Source organism: Protopterus annectens, chromosome 1.part1, assembly GCF_019279795.1.
Source record: "Protopterus annectens isolate FY-2018-M chromosome 1.part1, PAN1.0, whole genome shotgun sequence".
Taxonomy (NCBI): domain Eukaryota; kingdom Metazoa; phylum Chordata; order Ceratodontiformes; family Protopteridae; genus Protopterus; species Protopterus annectens.
Genome location: NC_056726.1, coordinates 1,646,434,234 through 1,646,458,734, shown reverse-complemented (window position 1 = coordinate 1,646,458,734; position 24,501 = coordinate 1,646,434,234). Strand labels below are relative to the sequence as shown.

Below are 24,501 nucleotides of genomic sequence, written 5' to 3'. Positions count from 1 at the left end.
GTGACTCCATAGTCAGACACACTGACATCCCACTCACCAGACTGAACAAGGAAAAGATCACAGTTAGCTGCCTGTCAGGCGCTAGAATCCGCCACATAACACAAGCACTCAGGTCACTCCACAGCAAGTACAAGTATGACTCAGTCATTGTCCATGCCGGTGTGAGCGACCTGAGACGCACCTCCCTGGACTACATGAAAAGAGACATAGAGGAGCTCTCAGATTATGTAGCCCAGGCCGGTATGACCCTGACCCTGAGCAGTATCCTACCCTCACCAAGAATGATGCCACAATACAGAGACAAAATGATCAGCTTTAATAATTGGCTTAATTACTGGTGTCATTCTAAGGGGATCCAATGTCTGTCTGCCTGGGATGACATGCTTGACAAGCCACGCTGCTTCAAGGGCGGCTTGCACCTGTCACCCTGGGCTTCGGATATTGGCAAAGGCTCTTGCCACCCCCATAGTGCCTTTTTAGGCAAGGCTCAAATGATAAACCTACCGCCCTAGAAAACAAAAATGGAGAAAAACTAAGGGTAATACTGCTCAATGCCAGAAGTCTAAACCTCAAGATGCACCCTCGAAGCCCTCCTCAGTATGGAGAACATCGATGTTTGTGCTGTGACTGAAACCTGGTTCAAGGCTCCTGAGAGCACCCCAGCACTATCAGGTTATACCTCATATCATGCGTTCCGGCCCCAAAATCCGGACCGAACTACAAAAGGAGGGGGGGTATCCATATTCATAAAGGATACCCACACCTCCAGGTTAGTGGCAACGCACGAAGCATCGGAGACCATCCAGGTGCAATTAACCATAGGTAAAACTGCCCTACAGTTTGTAACATGCTACAGACCACCTTCTCAAACTCAGGAAACCCACACAGCCTTCCTGAAGACACTGGAGAGTATAAATGTCTCTCCAAACACCATCATATTGGGTGACTTCAACTACCCAAACATAGACTGGGAACATTACTCAAGCCCCAACACCCTAGCTCAAAGGTTCCTTGAGTTCATAAACTCAAATGCTATGGAACAACTAGTCACCATTCCCACAAGATGAGAAAATATACTAGACCTGATCATCACAAACATGGGGACAAAATGCTCCACACCGGAAGTATATCCCTCATTGGTGAGATCAGACCATAAATTTATCTCACTGGAGATCCACATCCCGCCCCACCCCAGCAAAAAAGACCACAGTGAAGAACTTCTCAAAAGCAAACTTCACACTTCTTAAGACTGGAGTGGTATCCTTCAAGGCCCTCGTGCCAGTGGAAACCACATCCCACGCTGCTGAAACCCTTACAAATGCCTTCGAGCACCTCCAGGAATGTATGGATCAAGCAATCCCTAATAAAATCAAGACCTTTTCCACCAAAGGCAGGCGCCCGGTCTGGTGGACTCCAGCCATAAACAAACTCTACAACAAGAGGAGAAAGCTACTACATGACAGAGCAAAATCCCTAAATGGGAAGGCATCTCTGATCAATACTAGCAAAAAACTACGATCACTCATAAAATCATCCAAGGCCAACTTTGAGAGAAAAATCGCTAATGACACAAAAGACAATCATAAAGCCTTCTTTAGCTATGTTAGAAACCTGGGTGGAAACTCCCAGATATGCTCAGAATTAGTCCAAAATGATAAAAATCACTGAACCCACAGACATTGCCAACATACTGGCAGACAGGTTCAGTGCAAATTTCTCCCTCCCTCCCCCAAAGGAGAAATATCTATCCCACCAGAGTCTAGCCTCCCAAACATCTCAGATGCCCAGGTGAGAGCTGCTCTCTCTAAAGCAAAAACACAGCATCAATGGGACCGGACGGTGTCCCCGGCTGTGTGCTACGAACTCAATGAGGAACTAAACCCACACATAAGGCTGCTGTTTAATCTGAGCCTTACTACAGGATACGTCCCCAAAGAATGGCGTACGTCAACTGTGGTCCCACTCCACAAAGGCGGTGCTTCTACGGACCCTGGAAATTACCGCCCCATAAGCTTGACGAGCCTTGTCTGCAAAGCTATGGAGAGGATCATAATGGAACTCATAAATAAAGACATTGGGGACCTACAGACACTGGATCCTACCCAATTTGGCTTTGTCAAGGGCAGATCCTGCCTCTTGAACTTGGTCGACTTTTCAAACAGTCACTAAGGCCATTGATGAGGGTAAGGCAGTTCACACAGCCTACCTTGACCTAGCAAAAGCATTCGACACAATACCACACTCGGGCATCATAGAAAAGCTCACCAGCTTAGATGTAAACCCATATGTCACAAGATGGGTTGCAAACTGGCTCAAGGACAGAACACACAGGGTTAGAGTTGCTGGTGCCATGTCAGACTCTAAGCCGGTCATGAGCCGTGTCCCACAGGGCTCAGTCCTGGGCCCCCTCTTGTTCGGCATTTATTTTTCTGAAGTGCAGGCAAACATAGGGGGATTGTGGCTGACAAAATTTGCAGATGACTGCAAACTGGGCACCATAATTGACACTCCATCAGACACAGACATCCTCCAGAAAGGTCTCATAGAAATGGATAACTGGTGCCAGAGCCATGGCCTTAAGCTAAATGCCAAAAAATGTATAGTCATACCCTTTGGGAAAAACAAGGTAACCCCTAATTACCACATAGGTGGTAATCCATTAAACACGGAAGAAGTTATCAGGGACCTGGGGACCCAAGTTGACAGTAACCTCTCTTTTGACACTCACATTGCCAAAGTGGTTAGGAAGACCTTCTACATTGCCCACCTGATCATGAAGGGATTCACATCCAGATCAGGAGAGGTCATTGTACCGCTGTACTCTTCACTTATCAGACCAATGATTGAGTACAACGCCCCATTCGGAATGTACCTTACCCGACACCTGCAGCAGTTGGAAATACCCCAAAAGTTCCTCACCAAAAGGATAAAGGGGCTCAAACATATGTCATACGATGCCCGACTGAAGAAACTCCAGCTCTATTCAGTCGCATACCGTCTGCTCAGTGGTGATCTGTGCCTGACATACAAGGTCATGTCCAACCCGGAATTAATGGACATGCTCCACCTCAAAAAATCCAAATCCACCAGAGCCACGAGCAAGAGACTTAAACCTCAACACGGATATAAATAGGATGTGCTGGAGGGACAGATTCATCACCCAGAGACTCCCTACACTATGGAACAGAATCCCAGTCCATGTGAGGCAGAGCCCCTCACTGACTCTGTTCAAGAGAAATCTTGACGAGTGGATGGGAGATCGTAGGTTTACCCCGGGAATCATCTCTGTATCACTGCTGGACAGAGGCACAGCAAACTAATGGGTATAGTATTCTCATCCTAAGGGGTGGTGAAAGCCACACACACTCTGGCTAGGCTTATAAATGCCCTAGGGCAGATAGCCTAGTATGAACCTATGAATCTATAAAGAAAAAGTGTTTCTTCCATACAGAAAAAGTTGTTTACTGTGGTTTTGTTGTGAATGTTCCTGCTTTTATATCGGAAAGACAGAAAGGAAATTGAAAAGTCGTATTTATGAACATTTGAGGGACATAAAACTAAGGAAAGACACCAATGCTTTGGCAAGACTGTAATGAATGGCCAGGTCATAGTTTTAAATTTACTGTGATAGAACCAATGGAATCTAACCCAAGGGGTGGACCATGGCCATTATATTTGGAAATGAATGAAACTCTATGGCAATTGAGAACGAATGCCACTCAATGGCCAGGCCTCAATGATTCTATTTCAATCACTTGTTTTTTGAAATTGAAAGCCCTGGATAGATGGATTTTTAAGCATGTTGAACCTTACAATTTGAGAATAAGTATTTGTTATTAGTACATAATATTTATACATTATTTATGAATTTTTAGTATAGGCAGATGTAAAAAGTTTTTCTTTGAAAGCTTTTATATGAATATTTACTATATCGTACTAATGCTCTTATATGTGGTTTTAGAATGTATTTTTATACATTAATTTTATAGCACATTATCCTTGTAAATGGTTATTTGAATATATGTGGTTATAATTTTTTATATATTTCATATTTTATATTTATATTTATGTGCATTCTGACCCTCACTTACATACTCATACATTCATATATCATATATATTATACATTTTAACTTTGGATTAAATGTAATAAAATAAATTTATATTTTCTATGCTTTCACAATTTTTAATGTTTAAATAAGTTTAGTTTCTGGGGAACATGCTAGACTGCCAATGTTTGGCAATGCAATACAGCATTATGAGTCCAATATACTACAAGTAAATGCAACCGTTATATTTCAAATATGATTATTTGGTTAATACACCTTTAAACAATGTATCATATGTTATTTGAACATTTAGTAGTAATGAATGTGATTGGTTCATAGTTCTATTACTAGTTAACTTTTATGATATAGAGGTGATATCTCTTTGGGCATGCTTTATCTTGATAAAGTCTCCTATCTTAGGAGACGAAAGCGCTTGATTTTTTAACTTTTTTATCTTTGGCTTAATAAATCCAGTTTATAACCATCTGGAATTTATCTGCTCACATTTCTTTCACATCTCAGTACCACCAAAGCATTTCAGCTTTTTTTGATTTCCAAAACTAGATCAGCAATGTAACAGGGAATGGCTGACAAATTATAGCAGGTTTGTAGTTAGTAGGCATGCAGTCCTGGAGACCATTAATGAGCCTAGCCCAGCCTCGCAGTTGCTCCAGAGCATTATATGGTTAGATAACTTGCTCTGTGTCACAGTAGGTAAAGTAAGACAGAAAGATTCAAAGCCTGTACTCCTGCCACAGGATGCAACTCATTAACAAGTCAAAACTTTAGCCTCTTCTCTGTAGGCCAGAGTAACAGCTTTTAAATAAATGCAGAAACCATCTGGTGAAGTAACTTGGCAGAGTCACTTTGAAGGCCGAGGAAATGAAACTACAGTGGATATAAAAAGTGTACACACCCCTGTCAAAATGCCAGGTTTTTGTGATATAAAAAATGAGACAATAATAAATCATTTCAAAACTTTTCCCACCTTTAATGTGACCTATAACCTGTACAATTCAATTGAAAAACAAACAAATCTGTTAGGAGAAAAAAAATAAAAAACGTTCAATAAGCTGGTTGCATAAGTGTGCACACCCTTAAACTAATATTTTGTTGAAGCACCTTTTGATTTAATTACAGCATTCAGTGTTCTTGGGTAGGATTCTGTCAGCATGGCACATCCTGACTTGGCAATATTTGCCCACTCTTCCTTGCAAATGCGCTCCAAATCTGTCAGATTTACATCTCTTGTGCACAGCCCTATTCACGTCACCCCAGAGATTTTCTATTGGATTTACGTCGGGGCTCTGGCTGGACCATTCCTAAATTTTAATTTTCTTCTGGTGAAGCCATTCTTTTGTGGATTTTGATGTATGCTTGGGGTCATTGTCATGCTTAAAGGTGAAATTCCTCTTCATCTTCATCTTTCTAGCAGACACCTGAAGGTTTTGGGACAAAACTGACTGGCATTTGAAACTGTTCATAATTCCCTCCACCTTGACTAAAGCCCCAGTTCCAGCTGAAGAAAAGCAACTCCAAAGTGTGATACTGCCACCACCTTGCTTCACAATGTTGATGGTGTTCTTTTGGTGATGCGAAGTGTTGCTTTTGCACCAAGCGTACCTTTTGGAATTGTGGCCAAAAAGTTCAACATTGGTCTCTCATCAGACCACAACACATTTTCCCACATGCTTTTGGGAGACTTGATGTATTGTTTTGCAAATTTTAGCCGAGCCTGGATGTTTTTCTGTGTAACAAAAGGCTTCCGTCTTGCAACCCTAGCCCATAGTCCAGACATATGGAGAATGCGGGAGATTGTTGTCATATGTAGTACACAATTGCCAGAAATTCCTGCAGCCTCCCTGACCAGGTTTCATCTTGTCTTTTCATCAATTTTGGAGGGACATCCAGTTCTTTGCAACATCACTGTTATCCCATATTTTCTCCACTTTTTGATGACTGTATTCACTGTGTTCCATGGTATATCCAATGCTGTAGATATTTTGTTGTACCCTTCTCCTGACTGATATCTTTCAACAATGAGATCCCTTTGTTGCTTTGTAAGCTGTCTGCGAACCATGACTTTTACTGTAGCAGGCAAATGAGTAAATGTCAGGAAAATCGTACTAGGACTGCTGAACTTTATTTGGGGTTATCAGAGTCTCTTTATTTGATGGCAGGTGTATACCCAAGAAGACTGACTGCTGTAATTAAATCAAAAGGTGCTTCAACAAAATATTAGTTTAAGGGTGTGCACACTTATACAACCAACTTATTGTATGTTTTTTATTTTTTGTATTTTTCCCCTAACAGATTTGTTTTTCAATTGAATTGTACAGGTTATAGGTCACATTAAAGGTGGGAAAAGTTTTGAACTGATTTATTGTGGTCTCATTTATATCACAAAAATCTAACATTTTAACAGGGGTGTGTACACTTTTTATATCCACTGTATGTAATGCAGAAAACAGCTGTTTAATAGCTTATAGCCTTATTCATCTGCACTAAGTGCTAGACAGACTGTTAGAGCCCAAAAAGTGCATTGCACACAAGTATCTGCAAAAAACAAACTAAATTAAAAAAGTATTCATGATTAAAATATCAACACTAAATTCAGATGTCATGCTGTCCATTTAGTTCAAAGCTAAACATATTGTTAACATTCAGCAGAACAAGGAAACCAGGGATCACATCTAAAGAACATGGGTGATATGGAAATGCTCCTGTTTACTACCATCAGTCCCTTTCTTTACAACGAAAGTACTCTTGTTCATAGATAGTTACTAGGCTTGAAGTTCAGGAGACCAGTGAGGAGCTTAGCCCAAATTTCCCTTTACCTCAAAGCACCTCCTGGTTAAGTGACTTGCTCAAGGACACAACATAAATATGAAGTCAAATATGTCCTGCAAAACTGGAGACAGATAAGTGCAGAGTACTCTAAATCAGTTAAACATTGAAATTAGCAACATATTTTACATCAATATGCATTGTATGAGCCACAAAATGGATGAAAGTCTGACTGTTAGTGACTTGACTGTAATCATCAGTGATTTACCAAAAGAAAACAAACAAGCAAACAAAAACAAGTTAAAGGAGCTCTGGCTGTTGGTGTGGAAGATTGACTGTTGTCTCCTGCACCAAATGTACAGAGTTTGATTCTGCATGACCCTAAATGGGCCATCACACACACACACACACACACACACACACACACACACACACACACACACACACACACACACACCCCTGACTAAAGCAATTGGTAGTACCAGCTGCCGCATTCAGAGTAGTCAATTGCTGCAAAAAATAAACTCCTGCAGTGCTAGTTCAATAAGTCATGCCATGCTAGATCAATAACTCATGCTCGGAGAGAAAAACATACTTTTTTATCCTTTTCTGGGTGTTTATATTGCACACCCAGAAAAGGATAAAAAATGATGTTAAGTTGTCAATCTCGCCTTCATTCTTGCTTGATGGGTTCGGAGCCGATCCCTCGGCTCTGACTCGGCACTTGCTAAGCTCGAGAGTCACTTTTACCAGCTCGAGGCAGCCCCATATCCCATGATGCAAGGCGGTAAGTACCTAGATCTCGTTTGCCGCTTCGCTTATGAGGTCCTCCTTTTACCAGCTCCTGGTAAGTGATTCACTACTTTGATATTTAAGCCCCTTTTTCTTAAAAACCCTTTAATTTTTAGTTTTAAGTTAATTATATAGATTTTCTGACAGAAAATCCCTGTCTCTACTAATTTTTTTTTTTTTTTAGTCAAACTTTACCATCCCATCCCCCCCCTGTTAGGGTGTGTGTGTGTGTTTTTCTAGTAATACCTTTTTGGTATTTTATTTAATTTAATTCTTGACTGGGGTGTGTGTGTGTTGTGAAACACCATGTCAAAGGAGAGGGTCTCAGGCTTTAAGAAGTGTGACTCGTGCTGTCAGAAGATGTCTCTGACAGACGGTCACACTTCTTGCCTGTATTGCCTGGGGCCTCTTCACCTGCAGGACTCCTGTGCTATTTGTCATTCCTTCAGCCAGAGAGTCCTGCAGGAAAGACGAAACAAGCTGATACTTAGGGGCCTTCTTAAGCCGGAGGGCTCTCCGGCTAAGTCGGCTCCATCTAAATCAGCCAAATCTTCCAAGGCCCAGGCTTCTGTGTCTAAGCCTGCGGCCTCGGCTCTGACTCGTTCTGAGTTGAGATCGGCTCCGGCTGGAGCCGATTCTGGCTTAACTAAGCCTTCGGCACCGATGGCTATCGGTGCCGATTCTGCATCGACCACTTCGGTGTCGGCTCCGATCGGTTCCGACCACCATGTGGCACAGGCATCGGTGTCGGCTCCGATCGGCTCCGACACCGTTACTTTTGTGGCTGTATCGGCTCCGGCTGGAGCCGATGCATCGAGGCTTCCTGTCGGCTCCGATAAGTCTTCGGCTCCGACAGGATCTATAGTATCAGTTCCGATGGCTCATTCCAGGAAGAGGTCGAGGTCTCCTTCCTTGGAGCCGATACTTTCGGCTCCGGCTTCACCTCTCCTTTCGGAACGGAGCCATCGAGCCGATCTTCAAGGTCATCCAGACTTTCAGACCATGACCTAGAGAGAGTGGTCAGCAGATTACTTAAGTCACAGGTACTGGCCCAAATGTTACATAGTCCGTCTCAACAGACGACTGTTGGTCCACACCCGTTACAGTTCCTCCTTCAACTCTACCCCAGAGCTTGGAGTTGGAGTCTTCGGAATGGTTACTGCTACGGCTGGAGGACAGATACCCCTTCTGTTCCTTCAGCCTCTACTCTTATCTCCTCTTGAGACCTTCCTTAGAGGGATTCGTGGTCGGGCTTCCATGGTCTCCTCCGAGGGGTGAGTGGCATCGGACCCTTGTCCGAACCGCTCTTCCCCTTGGAGCCTCGGCCTGGTGAGCTCGGCTCCGACATCTGCCTCGGAGACTTCCCTTCGGTGGTCCCTGGAGTTCCTAGTTCTTGGTGGCATCGGACCCTTGTCGAACCGCTCTTCCCCTTGGAGCCTCGGCCTTGGTGAGCTCGGCTCCGACATCTGCCTCGGAGACTTCCCTTCGGTGGTCCCTGGGTTCCTAGTTCTTCGGAACGGGTTCTCTCGGACCTGCCTGGGAGGGGAGCATTCGAGGTGATGAAGAGTGTGCTGGCCACTGGTATCAGTCAGCAGTCTGTTCCCGTAGCTCCTCCCTCTATAGTGCCTGTTGACATCTCTGCCACTTGTCTTGCTACAGGACCCAGAGATCCTCCGCCTCAGGTTTCCCCATTGGGAATTTCCCCCTCTTCCGAGGATTCTCCTGATGTTTCGGGAGATCCTCCTAGGAAGAGGACTTGTAAGAGGAAACATGTAGACTCGCCCGAGTCTGTCACTTCGGATACTGACTTTGATGAGTCAGAGGGCTCCCCTAGATGCCCCTCTGAGGATGTCGCCTTCTCAGACATCCTAGAACTCCTTAAACAGAGGGAAACTGCCCCACCAACAATGCCTCTGAGGATGAGTCAGTATACCTAGAGGCGTTTGGATCTCGGCCCTGCGCATCCTGGATGTCTTCGCCTTCGACCCCTTATGCAGGTTATTGCCCGAAGGCGTGGGCAGCTCCTGACTCTGTAGAGCCAGTCCCTAGGAGGCCTTCAAAATTTATCACTGCCCGGGTGACAAGCACTTCCTCACTAGGGGTGTCCCTGCTGATGCCATGGTGGTGGCTGCGCCACCAAGAAGGAACTTGCAGATCCTTCCGCCGTCCATCCTCCTAATAAGGACTCTAGGACCATGGATAGGCAGTGGTAAGCGGATGTTTTCCTCAGCGACCTTTGCTATGCTCGCTGAATTACCTATGTCACTTCACCAGACTCCAGAGGGATATCCTTAAGGAGCTGGGTGAAGTAGTACAGGATCCTACAGCTGCAGGAGCTCAAGAAAAGATTGCTTCGCAGCTAGGAACCCTTAATTCCATTGCAAACTCCTCCATGCGGCTAATATCATATGCTGCTGATGGAGCGAGTAGAGCCGCAGGTACAGGTGTGGCTCTTAGACGCCAAGCCTGGATGCGGCTATGTGATTTTGCCGATCCCTTCAAGGCGTCCTTCACAAATTCTCCCTTTGATGGGTCAGCTTTGTTTGGCCCTCAGGTGAAGGAAACTTTGACCAGGTGCGAACAGGACGGCAAGACTCTTTCTGCTGTAGGAGTCCGTTTTCCACCCCTTCTAGACCTTATCCCAAAGGACAGAAAGGTGGAAAATGTGGTTCCGTAAATCCCAAGGAGTCACGCCGATTCACGTGGTCAGTTTACCCCTAGAGGCAGAGGGGTAACAACAACAGACGCCGCTCTAGAGGCAGAGGGGTCCAAAAACCAGGGAAACAGAGAGCCTCTCTCTGACAAGCCCTTTCAGCATCCCTGAGATGTTGCCCGGCTGTCCCTCCTTGGAGGCAGTCGGGAAGATTATCACTGTACCCAGAGGCCTGGCATTCCCTCACTCAAGACAGATGGGTACAGTCGATCATATCCAAGGGTTACATAGTTCCTTTCGAGGAAAGTCCTTTCCCTCAAATTCCCTTCCAGATGTACCACCCGGTCTAAGGGAAATTGCAGAGTTAGAAGTCTCAAAACTACTGCAAAAAGAGCCATTCAGCCAGTTACAACAGACCATTCAGAGCCGGAATCTACTCAAGGTTCTTTTTGGTCCCCAAAAGACGGAGACTGGAGACCAATATTGGATCTCAGCAGACTCAACAAGTCTGTGAGGAAGACAAGATTCGAATGGTCACTCTTCAGTCAATTCTGCCCTTCTTACAGAAGGACAACTGGATGTGCTCAATAGATCTTCAGGATGCGTACTATCACATCAAAATTCACAGATGCTCCAGGAGATTTCTCCGCTTTGGCTGGGGTCCAGTCATTTCCAGTTCAGAGCCCTGCCCTTTGGTCTCACTACAGCCCCAGAGTGTTCACCAAATGCATGGCAGTGGTCACGGCTCACCTGAGACGTCAAGGATTCCAGGTGTTTCCGTATCTCGACGACTGGCTCCTGTCAGCCACCACCAGGCATCAGCTTATACAAGCCAGGGATTACACAATAAATCTTTGTTCTCATTTGGGCATCTCGATCAACTTGAAAAGTCATCCTTATCGCCCTGCCAGTCTATTACCTTCATAGGCAAACTTAAACACTGTTCGGATGTCAGCTACCCGTACAGATCAAAGAGTTTCAGACATTCAGAGTCATGTCAGGATCATTCTGGCCAACAAGAAAGTACAGGCCAGAATGGTTCTAAAGGTATTAGGTCTCATGGCTGCGGCCATTACTCTTCTTCCCTGGCTCGATTCTACATGCGCCTTCTTCAGTGGATGCTGTTCACACAATGGTCATACCAACAACTTCCAATGCGTCACCAGATTCTGGTGACACAGACTTGCAAAGAGCATCTTGCTTGGTGGATCACATCTCCTCAGGTTCACCAAGGCAGGTACTTTGTACCCCATCCCCGATAGCCACTGTCACCACGGATGCCTCCCTGATCGGGTGAGGGGGTCATTATCAGGGCAGGATGGTTCATGGGACGTCGCAGCCGTTCGAGTACCATCTGCACATAAATGTCCTGGAGATGAGAGCAGTGCTTTTAACGTTGCAAGCCCTCAACGACTTTCTTCCCGTAGGGACAATTGCAGTCCACACAGACAACATGTCTGTAGTTTGGTATATCAACAAACAGGGCGGAACCAAGTCCTACCCCTTGTGTCGAGAAGCGCTCAGACTATGGCAATGGGCGATCTCCTCTCATCGGTTTCTGGTAGCAACGCATATCCCTGGGAAAACCAACATTGTAGCGGACAGATTGAGCAGAGCTATTCTCATGCCTCACGAGTGGTCTCTCAAGCAATCTATAGCGGAAGAGATTTTTCTGGAATGGGGTCGTCCATGTTGCGATCTTTTTGCTACTCCCCAAAACAGCAAATGTCCAGACTTCTTCTGCCTCTTCCCTCTATCAGGCCATCCCCCCAGAGACGCTCTGACCCAGGATTGGCCCCAGGGACTTCTTTATGCCTTCCCTCCATTTCCTCTGATCCCTCAGGTTATCCAGAAAGCTACCGTTTTGAGAGCCAAATTGATTCTCATTGCCCCTTACTGGCCTCGACAAGTTTGGTTCCCGTTCCTCCATCATCACCTTTTGGTGCAGCCGTGGCATCTGGACCCAGTGCCAGATCTTCCGATTCACCAATCGGGTCAGCTGCACCGGTCAATCCCATCTCTCAACCTCACAGCATGGTTGCTCCACTTCCTTCCTTAGCCAGGCTTCCTTTGATCTCTAACCCAGTTAGAGACATCATAGTAGCTTCGCTAAAATCCTCTACCAGGAGGATTTATACAAGCAAATGGAAACGTTTCTCTTATTGGGCTAAGGCCAAGAATATTGATCCTTTTACTGCCCCTGTTCAGGCAGTCCTGGACTTCTTAGCAGAGATTTTTCATGCAGGCTCCTCTTCTTCCACAGTCAGAGTTCAATTGGCTGCTATTTCCAATTTTCATGTCGGGATAGCAGATCATAATATTATGTCCCATAGGCTCTGCAGGGCCTTCTTGAAAGGAATTTTCCTACTAAAGCCTCCAATCAGGAATCCTCCTCCTCAGTGGGATCTAAATTTAGTGCTGACATCCTTGATTCTTCCCCCCTTCGAGCCAGCTGTTTCTTGTTCCCTGAAATATCTTTCTTGGAAAACTTTATTCCTAGTGGCTATTACATCGGCCAGGAGGGTATCTGAACTTCATGCTCTTTCGGTTCGACCCCCCTATTTGGTTTTTCACAAAGACAGAGTATCTTTGAGAACTAACCCAACCTTTTTGCCTAAGGTCGCTTCAAAGAACAATTTGAATCAATCCATTGATCTCCCAGTATTTTTCCCTAACTATTCAGATAGAGCTGAACAAAAGCTACATTATCTTGATGTCCACCGTCAACTTAGATATTATTTGGACAGAACAAAAAAATTTAGAAAATCTGATCAACTTTTTGTTTCCTATGCGGATAATAAAAAAGGCCTTCCTGTTTCTAAAGTGACCTTGTCCAGATGGCTTTCTTCGGTCATCTCTGAAATTTATCTGCTCAGGGGAAAACAGCTGTGCTCAAAACCTAAAGCACATTCAACTAGGAGCTTAGCTACTTCTACAGCTTTTCAAGCTAGACTTCCTTTAGACACTATTTGTGCAGTGGCCACTTGGGCCACTCCTCACACTTTTGTTTCCCATTACAAATTGGACTTGGCCTCCAGGGACAGAGCCAGTTTTGGCTCTACAGTCCTCAAGAGTTTGTTCCATTGAGCCACCCAGGATAGAGGTGCTAGGGACGCGGTCCCATCAAGCAAGAATGAAGGCGAGATTGACAACTTAACATTAAGAAGTTATGTACCTACCATAACGCTCCATGTTAGTTGTCTTCTCTCCTTCTTTCTTGACCCTCCCTCCTTCCCCTGGCCTGGACAGACCTTGTTATAAGAAACTGTTATGCTGAAGACCATTCAGACCTGGTCCTTCTTCCATCTGTAAGTTTTCTTTCTTCCTTTGGGAAGTATTTTATGCTTGGTGCTATTGCCCTTTGTCATCAAACGAGATCTGGGTACTTACCGCCTTGCATCATGGGATATGGGGCTGCCTCGAGCTGGTAAAAGTGACTCTCGAGCTTAGCAAGTGCCGAGTCGGAGCCGAGGGATCGGCTCCGAACCCATCAAGCAAGAAAGAAGGCGAGAGAAGACAACTAACATGGAACGTTATGGTAGGTACATAACTTCTTATTTTTTTCCCCCAAAGGTAAACTCTAGCTACACTCTGTTTCTATTAATTATTCTTTTCTGAGATCACATGCACTTAAAGACAAAGGAACTCTTTTTACCAGGGTTGCGTAATCATCAAGTTTAACTTGGAGGTAAAATTCTAACTGGTGTTTGGTATTTATCCATTTGAAAGTCAGCATTCTGAAAACTGACTGCTGATGGCAAAACTGTTTTTCACATGTGTACCTAGGTATTATGATCTGAATAAGGTATGGTGTCTGATATTTACATGCTGTATTTTTATTTCATTTCTGTTGACCTGGTTAGCATACTAAAGTAAGCCTATTTTCAGGTTTAACCTAGGAAAAATTACAAAAGTAAATGTACTGTTGTAGAATACTTAGCAGTTTTGTGGTAATTTCTATGTATCTTACTATCATTTGACTAAATCCTGCTTGGTAAACTAAAGAATTATTAGTCCATATGTGTTTACCTTGACGTAAACATTTGGCTACATTTGGAAACCTTATGCTTAGTCTTAAGAAGTAGTAGTCTGTGATGGCTGATTATGGCTCACAGAAAGAGAGAGGTAATTAAATATAGGGAGATCTATAGTCAATGATCTTATCACCCCCCCCCAAAAAAAATAGCAATGTTGAGCTGCAGAGTCAACAGCCATGCGTCACATCATTGCATTCTAAGCTGTCAGATGTTCTAATCTTTTTTGTTTACTAGGTGCACAGGCAGCATGCCTGGAATGTTATCATAGTAGCCCCATGTAGCTATAATTAATTTTAATCTTTAATCTGTATTTGTTGTGGAGTTCCTTTAACTTTTGAAACAACTATACATAGGCCATGCTTGTCCTTGATACACACCACCAGCATGGCAATGGTTTGATAACACATTGCTAGAAACAGCAACAGATCACTTTGTGAGAGAGTAGCTTCAATGAAGCACCTTGTAGCTCAGAATAATAAGCCAAACTGGTTAATTAGTTATTCCCATTAGCACTGTGCTTTCTGCATTGTCAAACTTTCTACATTCATTGTTAATTATTGCTTGGTAATGGGAACTGCTGAGTTTGCCTTCATAGTTTGTGAATCTGAGCTCTTGGAAAAGATGTGATCAAAGCATGAAGTAACTTCACAGAATAAATAGAGATGACACCAAGCTATCATACTGATTGTGAGAGTCCGTTATGTAACAAAAATGGCACTTAGGGCTGAATAAGTGTATGTGGACTGAAAGTACTCACTGTCTAGTTCTAGCAGTATAGTTTTGTGTTACAACTGCCTTTCTTTTTCTACTTACATTTATACTTTGTTTCATTGTAGGAAAGAAATGTACCTATGGGATTAAATGTAAGTTTTATCACCCAGAGAGGGTCAACCAGTCACAAAGATCAGTAGCAGATGAACTTCGAGCTAACGCCAAGATGTCGCCAACCAAAAATACATGTGGAAGCAGTACACCAAAGGAAGATAAAAAAGTTGTGAAGAAACAGTCCTTTACAGAAATGCTATCAACAGACCCAGATGTCCCAGTATCAAAGGGAACATGGGAAAGAAAAAGCACAAAAGCAAAAGTATCTGAGAATTCACAGATATTGAAAGGTAATGCATCTGTAAGTATGACCTCTAGCAGTAGTGGGCATGTACCGTCTGACTGGTATCCACAAACATCTTCCACCAAAATGGATTCACTTTGTTTCGTTTCTCAAGATCACCCTGACTCAGGTATTGGATCTCTTGAAACTCAGATGGCTGAAATGTGGCCAAGCAGATCACAAGGTTGTTCTGAACAGTATTGTCCAGAGCATTTTGGAGCTGTGGGTAAGCACTGCAGCTGTAGCAGGCAGCGACAGCATTCCCATGGCATGGAACGTGACTCGCACCATGACTATAGACATCATTCTCAGAAATCTTTGCCATCAAGTCCAGGGTTCCTTCCTTTTACTCAAGACGCACAATATTCAAGAACATCCAAAAGTTCAAATTTAGTAAGACCAGAAGGCACTTCTCATTGTGTATCAGGTTATGCTAGGCCAATTCATCCTGCTTCATTTAGTCATTACGCCAATACAGATTATGCATCTTCAACTTGTGCTCGAGACTACTGGTCTGAACCGTACCATCTCCAGCACCACCAAGCCAGATCTAGTAGCATACCAGACCACCACAGACTTTTGAGAGGAACAGGACAAGACTATAGTGACCCGTGCCAGTGGAATCAGCGTGAGCATCATGAAGAAGAGAGAGCTAATGTCAGAATGAAACTGTGTGGAATCTTTCACCCTCAGTTGGTAGACACTGTTATGGCTCAGTTTCCACATGTTTTGGACCCTCAAAGACTGGCTGCAGAAATCTTGACTTATAAATCACAAAATCCAGGCATTTAAACAGTTAATTTCATAAAAATCTATAAAATGAGTCACAGTTGTATGCAGCTGTTGCTTGTAAGAATTATATGTGTGTAAAAATACTGAAATACCAGTCTACTAACCACTGTATCCTGTTTGAGGTCTGTATTTTGTCATGCAGAATAAGAGGCATAACAGTCTTAACAAACAGTATATAAACAGTTTTACTCGGTATTCTACTTATGCAGTAAACTTAGTGAGTCATTTCAGCATTTTTCTATACTTAGACCAGTGCAGCTTTGTCTACTAAACTGCAGTTTAAAATCAAAATGTTTAACTTTCCCAAATTATGTAACCACCTTCAGCTGTGTCATTGTAACACTTAACGACATAATTCCTAGTTTGAGTAACATTAAAACCTAATCAAGGAAACACTATGTATTAAACACAGAATTTGCTTATAAAGATGTATTTAATTAGGGTCTACTTTAGAACAACGAAAAATCAAAATATCGAGCGCTCACATGAGCGAAAAATCAGGACTTCATTGTTTAGTTTTTTGGATCGCAAAGATCAGAATATTTGCCCTTTCCTCACTGTAGTGCGATCTTGGAATAGGAATAAATATTTAGCGGGAGATGTGAGGGGCACAGCCCCCCACAATAGTGATTTAGAGTTCCTGATTATTTGCTCATGTGAGCATTCGATTTTTTGATTTTTCTGTGTTCTGACATAGACCCTTTAATTATTATTCTTTTAGACACATGAATGTCACTGTGCCAAAAAAAATGGCATATTTAGCTTCCATTCTTTTTAACACTGTTTTTCTATTTACTGCCTAACTTCTGATCCATTTTGAAGGTGACTGCCCATTTAGAATATGAATTCTTGCTGCCATTTTAAGGCGTGCAGTTTTTTAGCCCCATCTGTTTCAGATCACCGTTGTTAATACTTTAAAAATGTTCAAGAATTCTCACTTTGACCTTCCTATTTTTTTTTTTCCATGCAACACTTCTGGATAGGGATACCTGATTATTTATGCACCATGTGGTGGGTAACATAATATTGGCTAGAAAATGTACACATCATTTTGAATGTTAAGCATTGTTAACTGCTTCACAGAGAAATGTGAAAGGCTCGCATCTTCTGCAGGACAGTGGACTAAGTTGTGTGGGTTCAAGGGAAATAAAAAATGTACTTAGTAGTTTTGTCTGTTGCCATATGTAAGTATATTAGAATGAAGAAAACATTTAATGTTTTCCCACTTTAAACATAGCTAACTGCTTTAAGCCAAAGTCTTTCGCTTTAGAAAGTCATTCGGCAACAGCTGCCAAAAATTCATCATACCATTCTCAGTCCTTGCCTCCTCCTTATAGTGCAGGAGTAATAATGTGTAAACACAGATTCCTGTTACCCAATATGTTTTCTAGTATATTCTATATTTCTATTCTTCCTCCTGCCTTGCCACTTTGTTTGTGTTCTACTCATTCAGTTACATTTATTCATAAAACTTAAAATTGTAACCGCATCTTTAACCATGTCTAAAGGCTTTCAATGCACACTTCCGTGAATGTGCATCCGTATGTTTTTCATTTGAGCAATTGCATTTCTCAATGAGAATTTCCCTATTGCCTTGTACAACTAGCAGTCGGACAAAAGTAAAACCAGTAAGGTTAATATGGTGAACAACAGTTTATGTCACAGCTGGATGTGGTTGTACGATTAGGGAATGATTTATATATGGAATTTGCACTATTTCTTAGTGTGTTTGTGAAGATTGTACTGGTCAAGATACTGAAAAGTCTATGCAAGTGTTAATGATGTTTTCTTACATAAGACCAGATGCAAACACTAATAGAATGTTAGGACACCTAAACAGATATTTCAGATCTAGAAAAAGGAGGAAATTATGTCAGTGTTATGGACAGTGTTCAAGCATTAATGAGAAAGAGAGAGAGAGAGAATCAGATTAACAAAGAGGGTGCAGAGCACGACGACTAAGATAATAGGGATGTAGGGTAGTACTCTTAGTAAAACTTTTGTTAAGATGTCACTGTTTTCATTTGAGGAAGGGTAGACAGATATGTAAGTTAAGCTATAGCCAAGTAAAATCATTCAAAGCATGGAGGGCAGAATGAAATGTAGAAGACAAAATATAGGAAGAAGCAGAGAGCACCACTTCCAAGGTACAGAACGTATGCTTAATGTGAATAGGAGGAAAAGTTTTTTCACAAAATGCTCAGGGTAGTGGAATGGGGGAAGATGACAACCTTTAGCCAAGTTAGACGGCATTAAAAAGGTGGTACATGAAGGAAAGGCAGCTGCCATGAAACCTTACTGCTAACTGACAGCAGGCAGAAATATACACCTTTAAATTAAAGGAAATACCCAATTTTCACATCCCTTCTCCTGTATCCTGGTTTCACTTTTTTTGTATCCTTCCCTTATTTTGTTTAATTTCAGGGATTATGTTAACTGCTCATATCACATATTTTCAATCAGTGTATTTGAAGCTACCATTTCCCCTTTCAGAGTTCACCACAAAACAGAAAAATGTGATGTGAGTTTTTCCAAAACCTGAGTATTTCCCTTTTCTCTCCTGTGTAATAACTTCATGGGTGGCACAGTGGTGTGGCAGTTAGTCATAGCAAGAGGTTCTCCAGTTCTATTGTGGCCTGGGGGTACCTTGTGTGTGAAGTCTGCATGTCCTCCGTACATTCGTGTGGGTTTCCTTGAATACCATGGTTTCCTCTCATATTCCAAAGACATGCCTCTGGAGTGTTTCTCCCCGGGCCACTGCTGAAAATGTGCTCTGTCCCAGTCGGACTTTCCCCTGTAAACAAATGTTAAAATAAATTATTATGCAGTTTAGCAGGGGACATGCAGAGGTACATCTCCCATAACATAGGGGTATGGTTTGCTACAGGCTTTGCTTTGTGCAAGAGTATTGTATTTTTGCTCTTTCTTTGTTTCCTGTGATGATTGTTGTATACATTTGCCAAAGCTTTGTGTCCTTTTCTCAGAGCCTTCATTCAGTGTTGCTTGTAAACCTACAGAATAGCCAGCAATACATTCTGGTTATGGTGATCTACAAACCATACGTTCACCCTAATTTCATTTTATTTTTTGTTGTTTGTTTTGTGATTAGTAATCCCTTTAACAAATTGACATTAGTATATCAAAAATGTAGCTAAGAATCATATTCTAGCAAAATAAAGTGGTAATACAGTTCATACAATAATAGTGTCGCGAGTGATGCAAAAAGGGGAAGAAACCGGTACCAGCCCCGTCTGTTTAGGGAAAAGTCAATAATAATAAGTCACATAGTAATAATGATGATACCCATTTCTTAACCAGATAGGGCCCACTGGGCGTGCAATCCTTTTTCAAGTTCATCCCAGGAGTAATGTCTGGTTAAGTGATTTGCTCAAGGTCACACAGTAAGCGAATGAGGGCTAAGGGGCTCAAACTCTGTACCACAGAACTGAGTGAAGTTATGCTGCTAGCAGATGTGCTCTTTTAGGATACATGAATATAGTAATGCCAAGTAATGAAAAACAAGAACCATAAATTGAATGACAGTTATTTTTAATGGAAATTTAGTAATTATATGCAACAGACTTGGTAAGAAAACATTGTTTTTTCCACTGTTAAACAACATAATTCAACCATAGTACATATTAATCCCAGCAATAGAGAGAAAACAAATTGTAATGTGTGTGTGTGTGTGTGTGTGTGTGTGTGTATGTGTGTGTGTGTGTGTGCCCGTGTGCGCGCGCATATGCTGGTATACATATGAGTTAGTGCATATGTGTATTTTTATCTTTAAACCTTCATTTATATATTCTTCAGCTAAAGATTGCATGGAATTCTCTTTCACACAGAGCACACCCGTATGAGGTTTTACTAACACTAGCTATTAACTCTCCACTTTGTGTTGCTCAGTACCTTTGCTGACTAGAAATTCAATTTTAATTGTTTGGATTTCAGGACTTAAAATTTTACTGAAGTGAAAACATTTGATGGTTCTTATTCTCGTACTTGGTAGTTGTGAAGATGGTGTTAAAGTGGAGAAATAATGGGAAAAACATTTGGAATTCATGCCAAACTTTGAGTTGTACAACAATGTATTTCATGGGATATATGTTTAGACTGAAATATATATTTTAAAAACCTGTGTTTGAAATTTGAATGAAAGTATGCCAACAAGGGCAAATTGCCCCTGGTGACAGCAATAGGAATGCTTTAAAGGCTGCTGTAAAATTTCCTTTTGACCGGAAGTTTTGACATGTTGATACATATTGTATCCTTAGTGTTCTTTTATGTCTACATATGTTATTAAAAAACATTGATGTAAATGTTTTTGAAACCTAATTTGAAAGGAATTTAAAAATAAACATTGCATTTTTTTCCAGTTTTAAATTTAGTTGAATGTTCCTGTTCAGATGTATAAATGGACAGTTATTTACTTTGGCTGTATTGGCACTATGTGTCAGTGAACCACAAAAGCAAGTAATCTACTGTACTTAGAAAATGTATTCATTTATGAGCCATTGCTAAATTGTGATGGTTATTTTAGTAAGCAAACTGCTTTAATGTTATAAATTATGATAAACATGATATAAACATTTACAAGTTTACATTTTAGTTGTATAAATAAGTGTTAGGGAGTTTGGTTCAAATAATGTTGTATGCCGGTAATACCATGGTACACTGCATTGTATAGTTTATAGAGATTGTAGTTCTCCACTCTACCATTGGTCTTACCTTTTGACAAATAAATTGTAGAATGAGGAACCACTACTGAACTGTCCATTACCCAAGTTCAGTAAAGCATATTGACCTTCCTTATCAAGTGCAGCTTGGAGCAGAAAATAGCAAGTTAATAATGCTCATGTAGCACACTTATTTATGGAAAAATAAATAAACAAGGACACAGTGCATTAACATATGTAGAAACTGTCAAATTGTATTAAACATGTATTAGTGTAGCCATTGAAACAATGTATGCTATTGTATTATTTTAAATAAAAATAAATAAAACGTATTAAACATTACCATCAGAGCTGTAGCTGTCTACTTTTTGATGTGACATGTTCTTTTAACATTACCATGATTAGTAATCTTTGTGTGAACTTAGAGAAGTAATTTTGTAAAATATGAACTGCTTAATTTGAAATAAATATTGCACACCATACTGTGGTGTTGTATTGACATGTTTTTTCTGTGCAGATTTTAGTTAAGTTAATTACAGCTTAAGACCCCATCAGAATTGCTCATTCTTGGAAGTAAAAAACTGTATTTGTTTCATTCTGATGATCATAGTAGGATTTGTTTTTGACAAGCAAAGATTACCCCTAGACCTTGGTGATGAATTTTCACAAATTTCCACCACAACAAAATACATGATCCAATGTAGTGTAATAAGCAATCAGAAAAAAAAGAAACATTATTAAGTTTTTTTTTTCAACCTTCTAAGAGTGAGAAAGCTCTGCATACCAGAGACAATCTTATTTGAAGTTTTATGTATGTCTTATTTATTTATCTATTGGCATTTGCTTAACCAGGGAGAAAAGGTCCATTGCAACAAGTAAGTGAGTTGGTATATTTAAAGAGTGGGGATGTGGGGGGTGCAGGGGAGCTTGCCCCCCTGCTTAAAACAATCAGGTAAGTTTTTTCTTTTTTTTTTCAAGTATTCAAAGTTTTACAACTTTGAACATATGGGTTCTACCATATGGTGTTCGAAGTTGTAAAACTTCGATTAAGTAACAGGAACCCAATAATTATATCTTACCCCTAATGAGAATAACCGGGATCATACCATAGATAATTTGAGGGGACCTATGCATGGAATAAAACATTTAGGAGCTGTCTCTGCCCATTAGTAGTACAGGGGCTCTCCTGGTGTAAATGTTCTGTTACCCATCCATAGACCCAAGTTGCACTTGAATACAGACAAGGATGAGCTTTGTTTTACATGAATGGGGAGTCTGTTCCAAAACAGAGGTATCCCCTGTGAGACATACCTCTCCCTCCAAACCATTCTGTTGATGATGCAGAAGAGGTTTAGATTCCCTAGACTGTTTCTGATGCCATTTGACTTGCTGATGTGCAGTAGGTTTAATCTTCAGTTTTAATAAATATTCTTCTTGGATTACCCCATATTATTCAAAAGCCCTGTGGTGATCTTCAGTTTGCCCATCATCTCTTCCAAGGCTTCACATTAAACTTTACATTCTTATTCTTTCACTTCTGGAATAGAGAACATAGGAGTACAGATCTGATACTGACTGTTAGGCTGATATCTGAATTTCCATTATTTACTAACACTGAGTGTAACTAAAAGAAGCAGAAATAATTCTTTAATGTCCCTAGCTTTCCTGAATTTACTGTAAAGATGACTTCTTCCTTCCACCCATCTAAGAGTAACACAGTAAAAATGGCTTGGCATACCGTGTACTTTTTCCTTCTCCAGGTTGACAGTCTTTATTCATTTTTATACTGTTTTTATCTTCCCACACTGTTTCCTGATGTTCATCGTGTTACCCTGCTGCAGTCATCACACTTGGGTTATCCTGTCATCAGGCAGTCCCGCAGTCGTCCGGAATTCCAAAGTCTCGGTCCGGTGTCAGTTGCTGTCGCTTCTTCCCTGACGTCAGTGCGCCAGGGGTATATATAATGCATCCAACACCATTTTCTTCAGTCTTTCTTGCTACGCGGTGCCCGAAGCAGAAGCAGTTCGTATGTGCCGGTCGGCCGACTCCTGAGATTTTCGAAGTTGAATTTCAGATCCGAAGTCTTCAATAAAGCTAAGTACCCCATTGGGGAAACTTTTCTTGCCTCAGACCGATGTCAGAAAAAGTTAACAATTGTATTTCTTGTGGGAAGCAAATAACTCATAAGGATTTTCATTCTTACTGTATACCTTGCCTAGGCCCAGACCACGACATCACTGGTTGTCATTTTTGTGCTAGGTTTAATAAGCGTACTATAAAAAGACGCTTTGATTTCGCACGACACTACTTCGGTAGAAAATTTAACTACACAATGCTGTCGGAGCAACCGACTACCAGCGTGCACAAAAAACGCAAGGATAAGGACAGGCAGCCTAGACCCAAGACAGACTCCGAGGCCTCGGCTGGTCCGGTCTCCGGTTCACCGGTCTTCAGTGAGGTTCCAACACAGCCCCTGACTACCGCAGATCTGGAAACTGAGACCGCTTCGGAGCATTTGGCGGAGAGTACTAGGCCGACACAGCCATTTTGTTTAGCCCCTACCGACGACACTGCTGAAAAAGATGTTGGTGCTGCAGAAACACCTTCGGTTTCTGAAGGCGTCTTCAGACCGACGACGCTCACCATAAAAACGTATCCTAAGACTCCTATTAAACCTAAAAAGACTGCACTTCAGTCTCCAGTTCAAGGCCCCATGCCTAAGAAACAGATGCTCAAAATGTCTGAAGATTTGATCTCTTTAATCAGGGGTTCCCAACCCCCAACCAACAAAAGGCCTAGACAAGAGGAAGATTATGCCTCCTCTGAACAAGTGTCTATTTCCTCAGGCTGCTCTGAGGACCAAGATTACTCCTTCTCCCCTTATGAAGATTCTGATGCTGAGGATTCTATTCCCTCAGCTTCTCCTCCTGAAGACTACTCCTTTGGGGAAACTTTACACACTATGAGGGAACATTTTCACTGGGAAGGTCAGGACTACTCTGACTCAAAGAAAAGGCTCAGAGAGATTCTTTTACTCCCCCAGCAACGACCACTTGCCATCCCCCCAGTTTTAGACATTGTGAATGATGTTTACTTAGAATCCAGTTTGAACCCAGATTCTCTGCCTCCTGCTCCGGCCAAACCTGACAGATACTATAGAGTGCCTGATTCCCACAAATTTCTTTATAAAAGCCCTGTTGCTGATCCAGAGACTATCTCCCAGGGTCCCAAAGGGGCTAAGGCTTCTATGGCAAAAAATCCTGTACCCTCTGAAAGGGACTCCAGAGCACTAGACAGGTTGGGGAAAAAGGTTTACACCTCAGCCACTTTAGCTATGAGGGCACTAAATTGCCAATTTCACATGCTAAAATATCAGCAATTTCTAATGTCTCAGTTAAAACAAAAATGAGCACACTCCCTCAACAGTCTGAATTGAAAGAAATGCACGATCTGTTGCATGCAACTGAACAGGTGGGCAAACATACTTTACAATGTGGGTTTGATTCTTTGGAGGCTTCCTGCAGAGCAGCTGTCACTGGGTCTGTTATACGTAGGCATGCTTGGTTAAAGGAATAAACTCTGCCTGATCATGTTAAAGCAAAGCTTCT

General features: G+C 41.9%; 1 protein-coding gene across 2 annotated transcripts in view; it reads left to right on the top strand.

The window, feature by feature from the left end:
* ZC3H12A (zinc finger CCCH-type containing 12A) overlaps window positions 1-21,235 on the top strand; it is a 182,339-nt gene extending 161,104 nt beyond the window's left edge. For both annotated transcript variants that reach the window (XM_044083800.1, XM_044083792.1), the window contains exon 6: window positions 15,154-21,235. In XM_044083800.1, coding sequence (XP_043939735.1) covers window positions 15,154-16,217 — 1,064 coding nt within the window. In that variant the 3' untranslated portion in view covers window positions 16,218-21,235. The remainder of the gene's footprint in view (window positions 1-15,153) is intronic.
* Window positions 21,236-24,501: the final 3,266 nt, after the last annotated feature.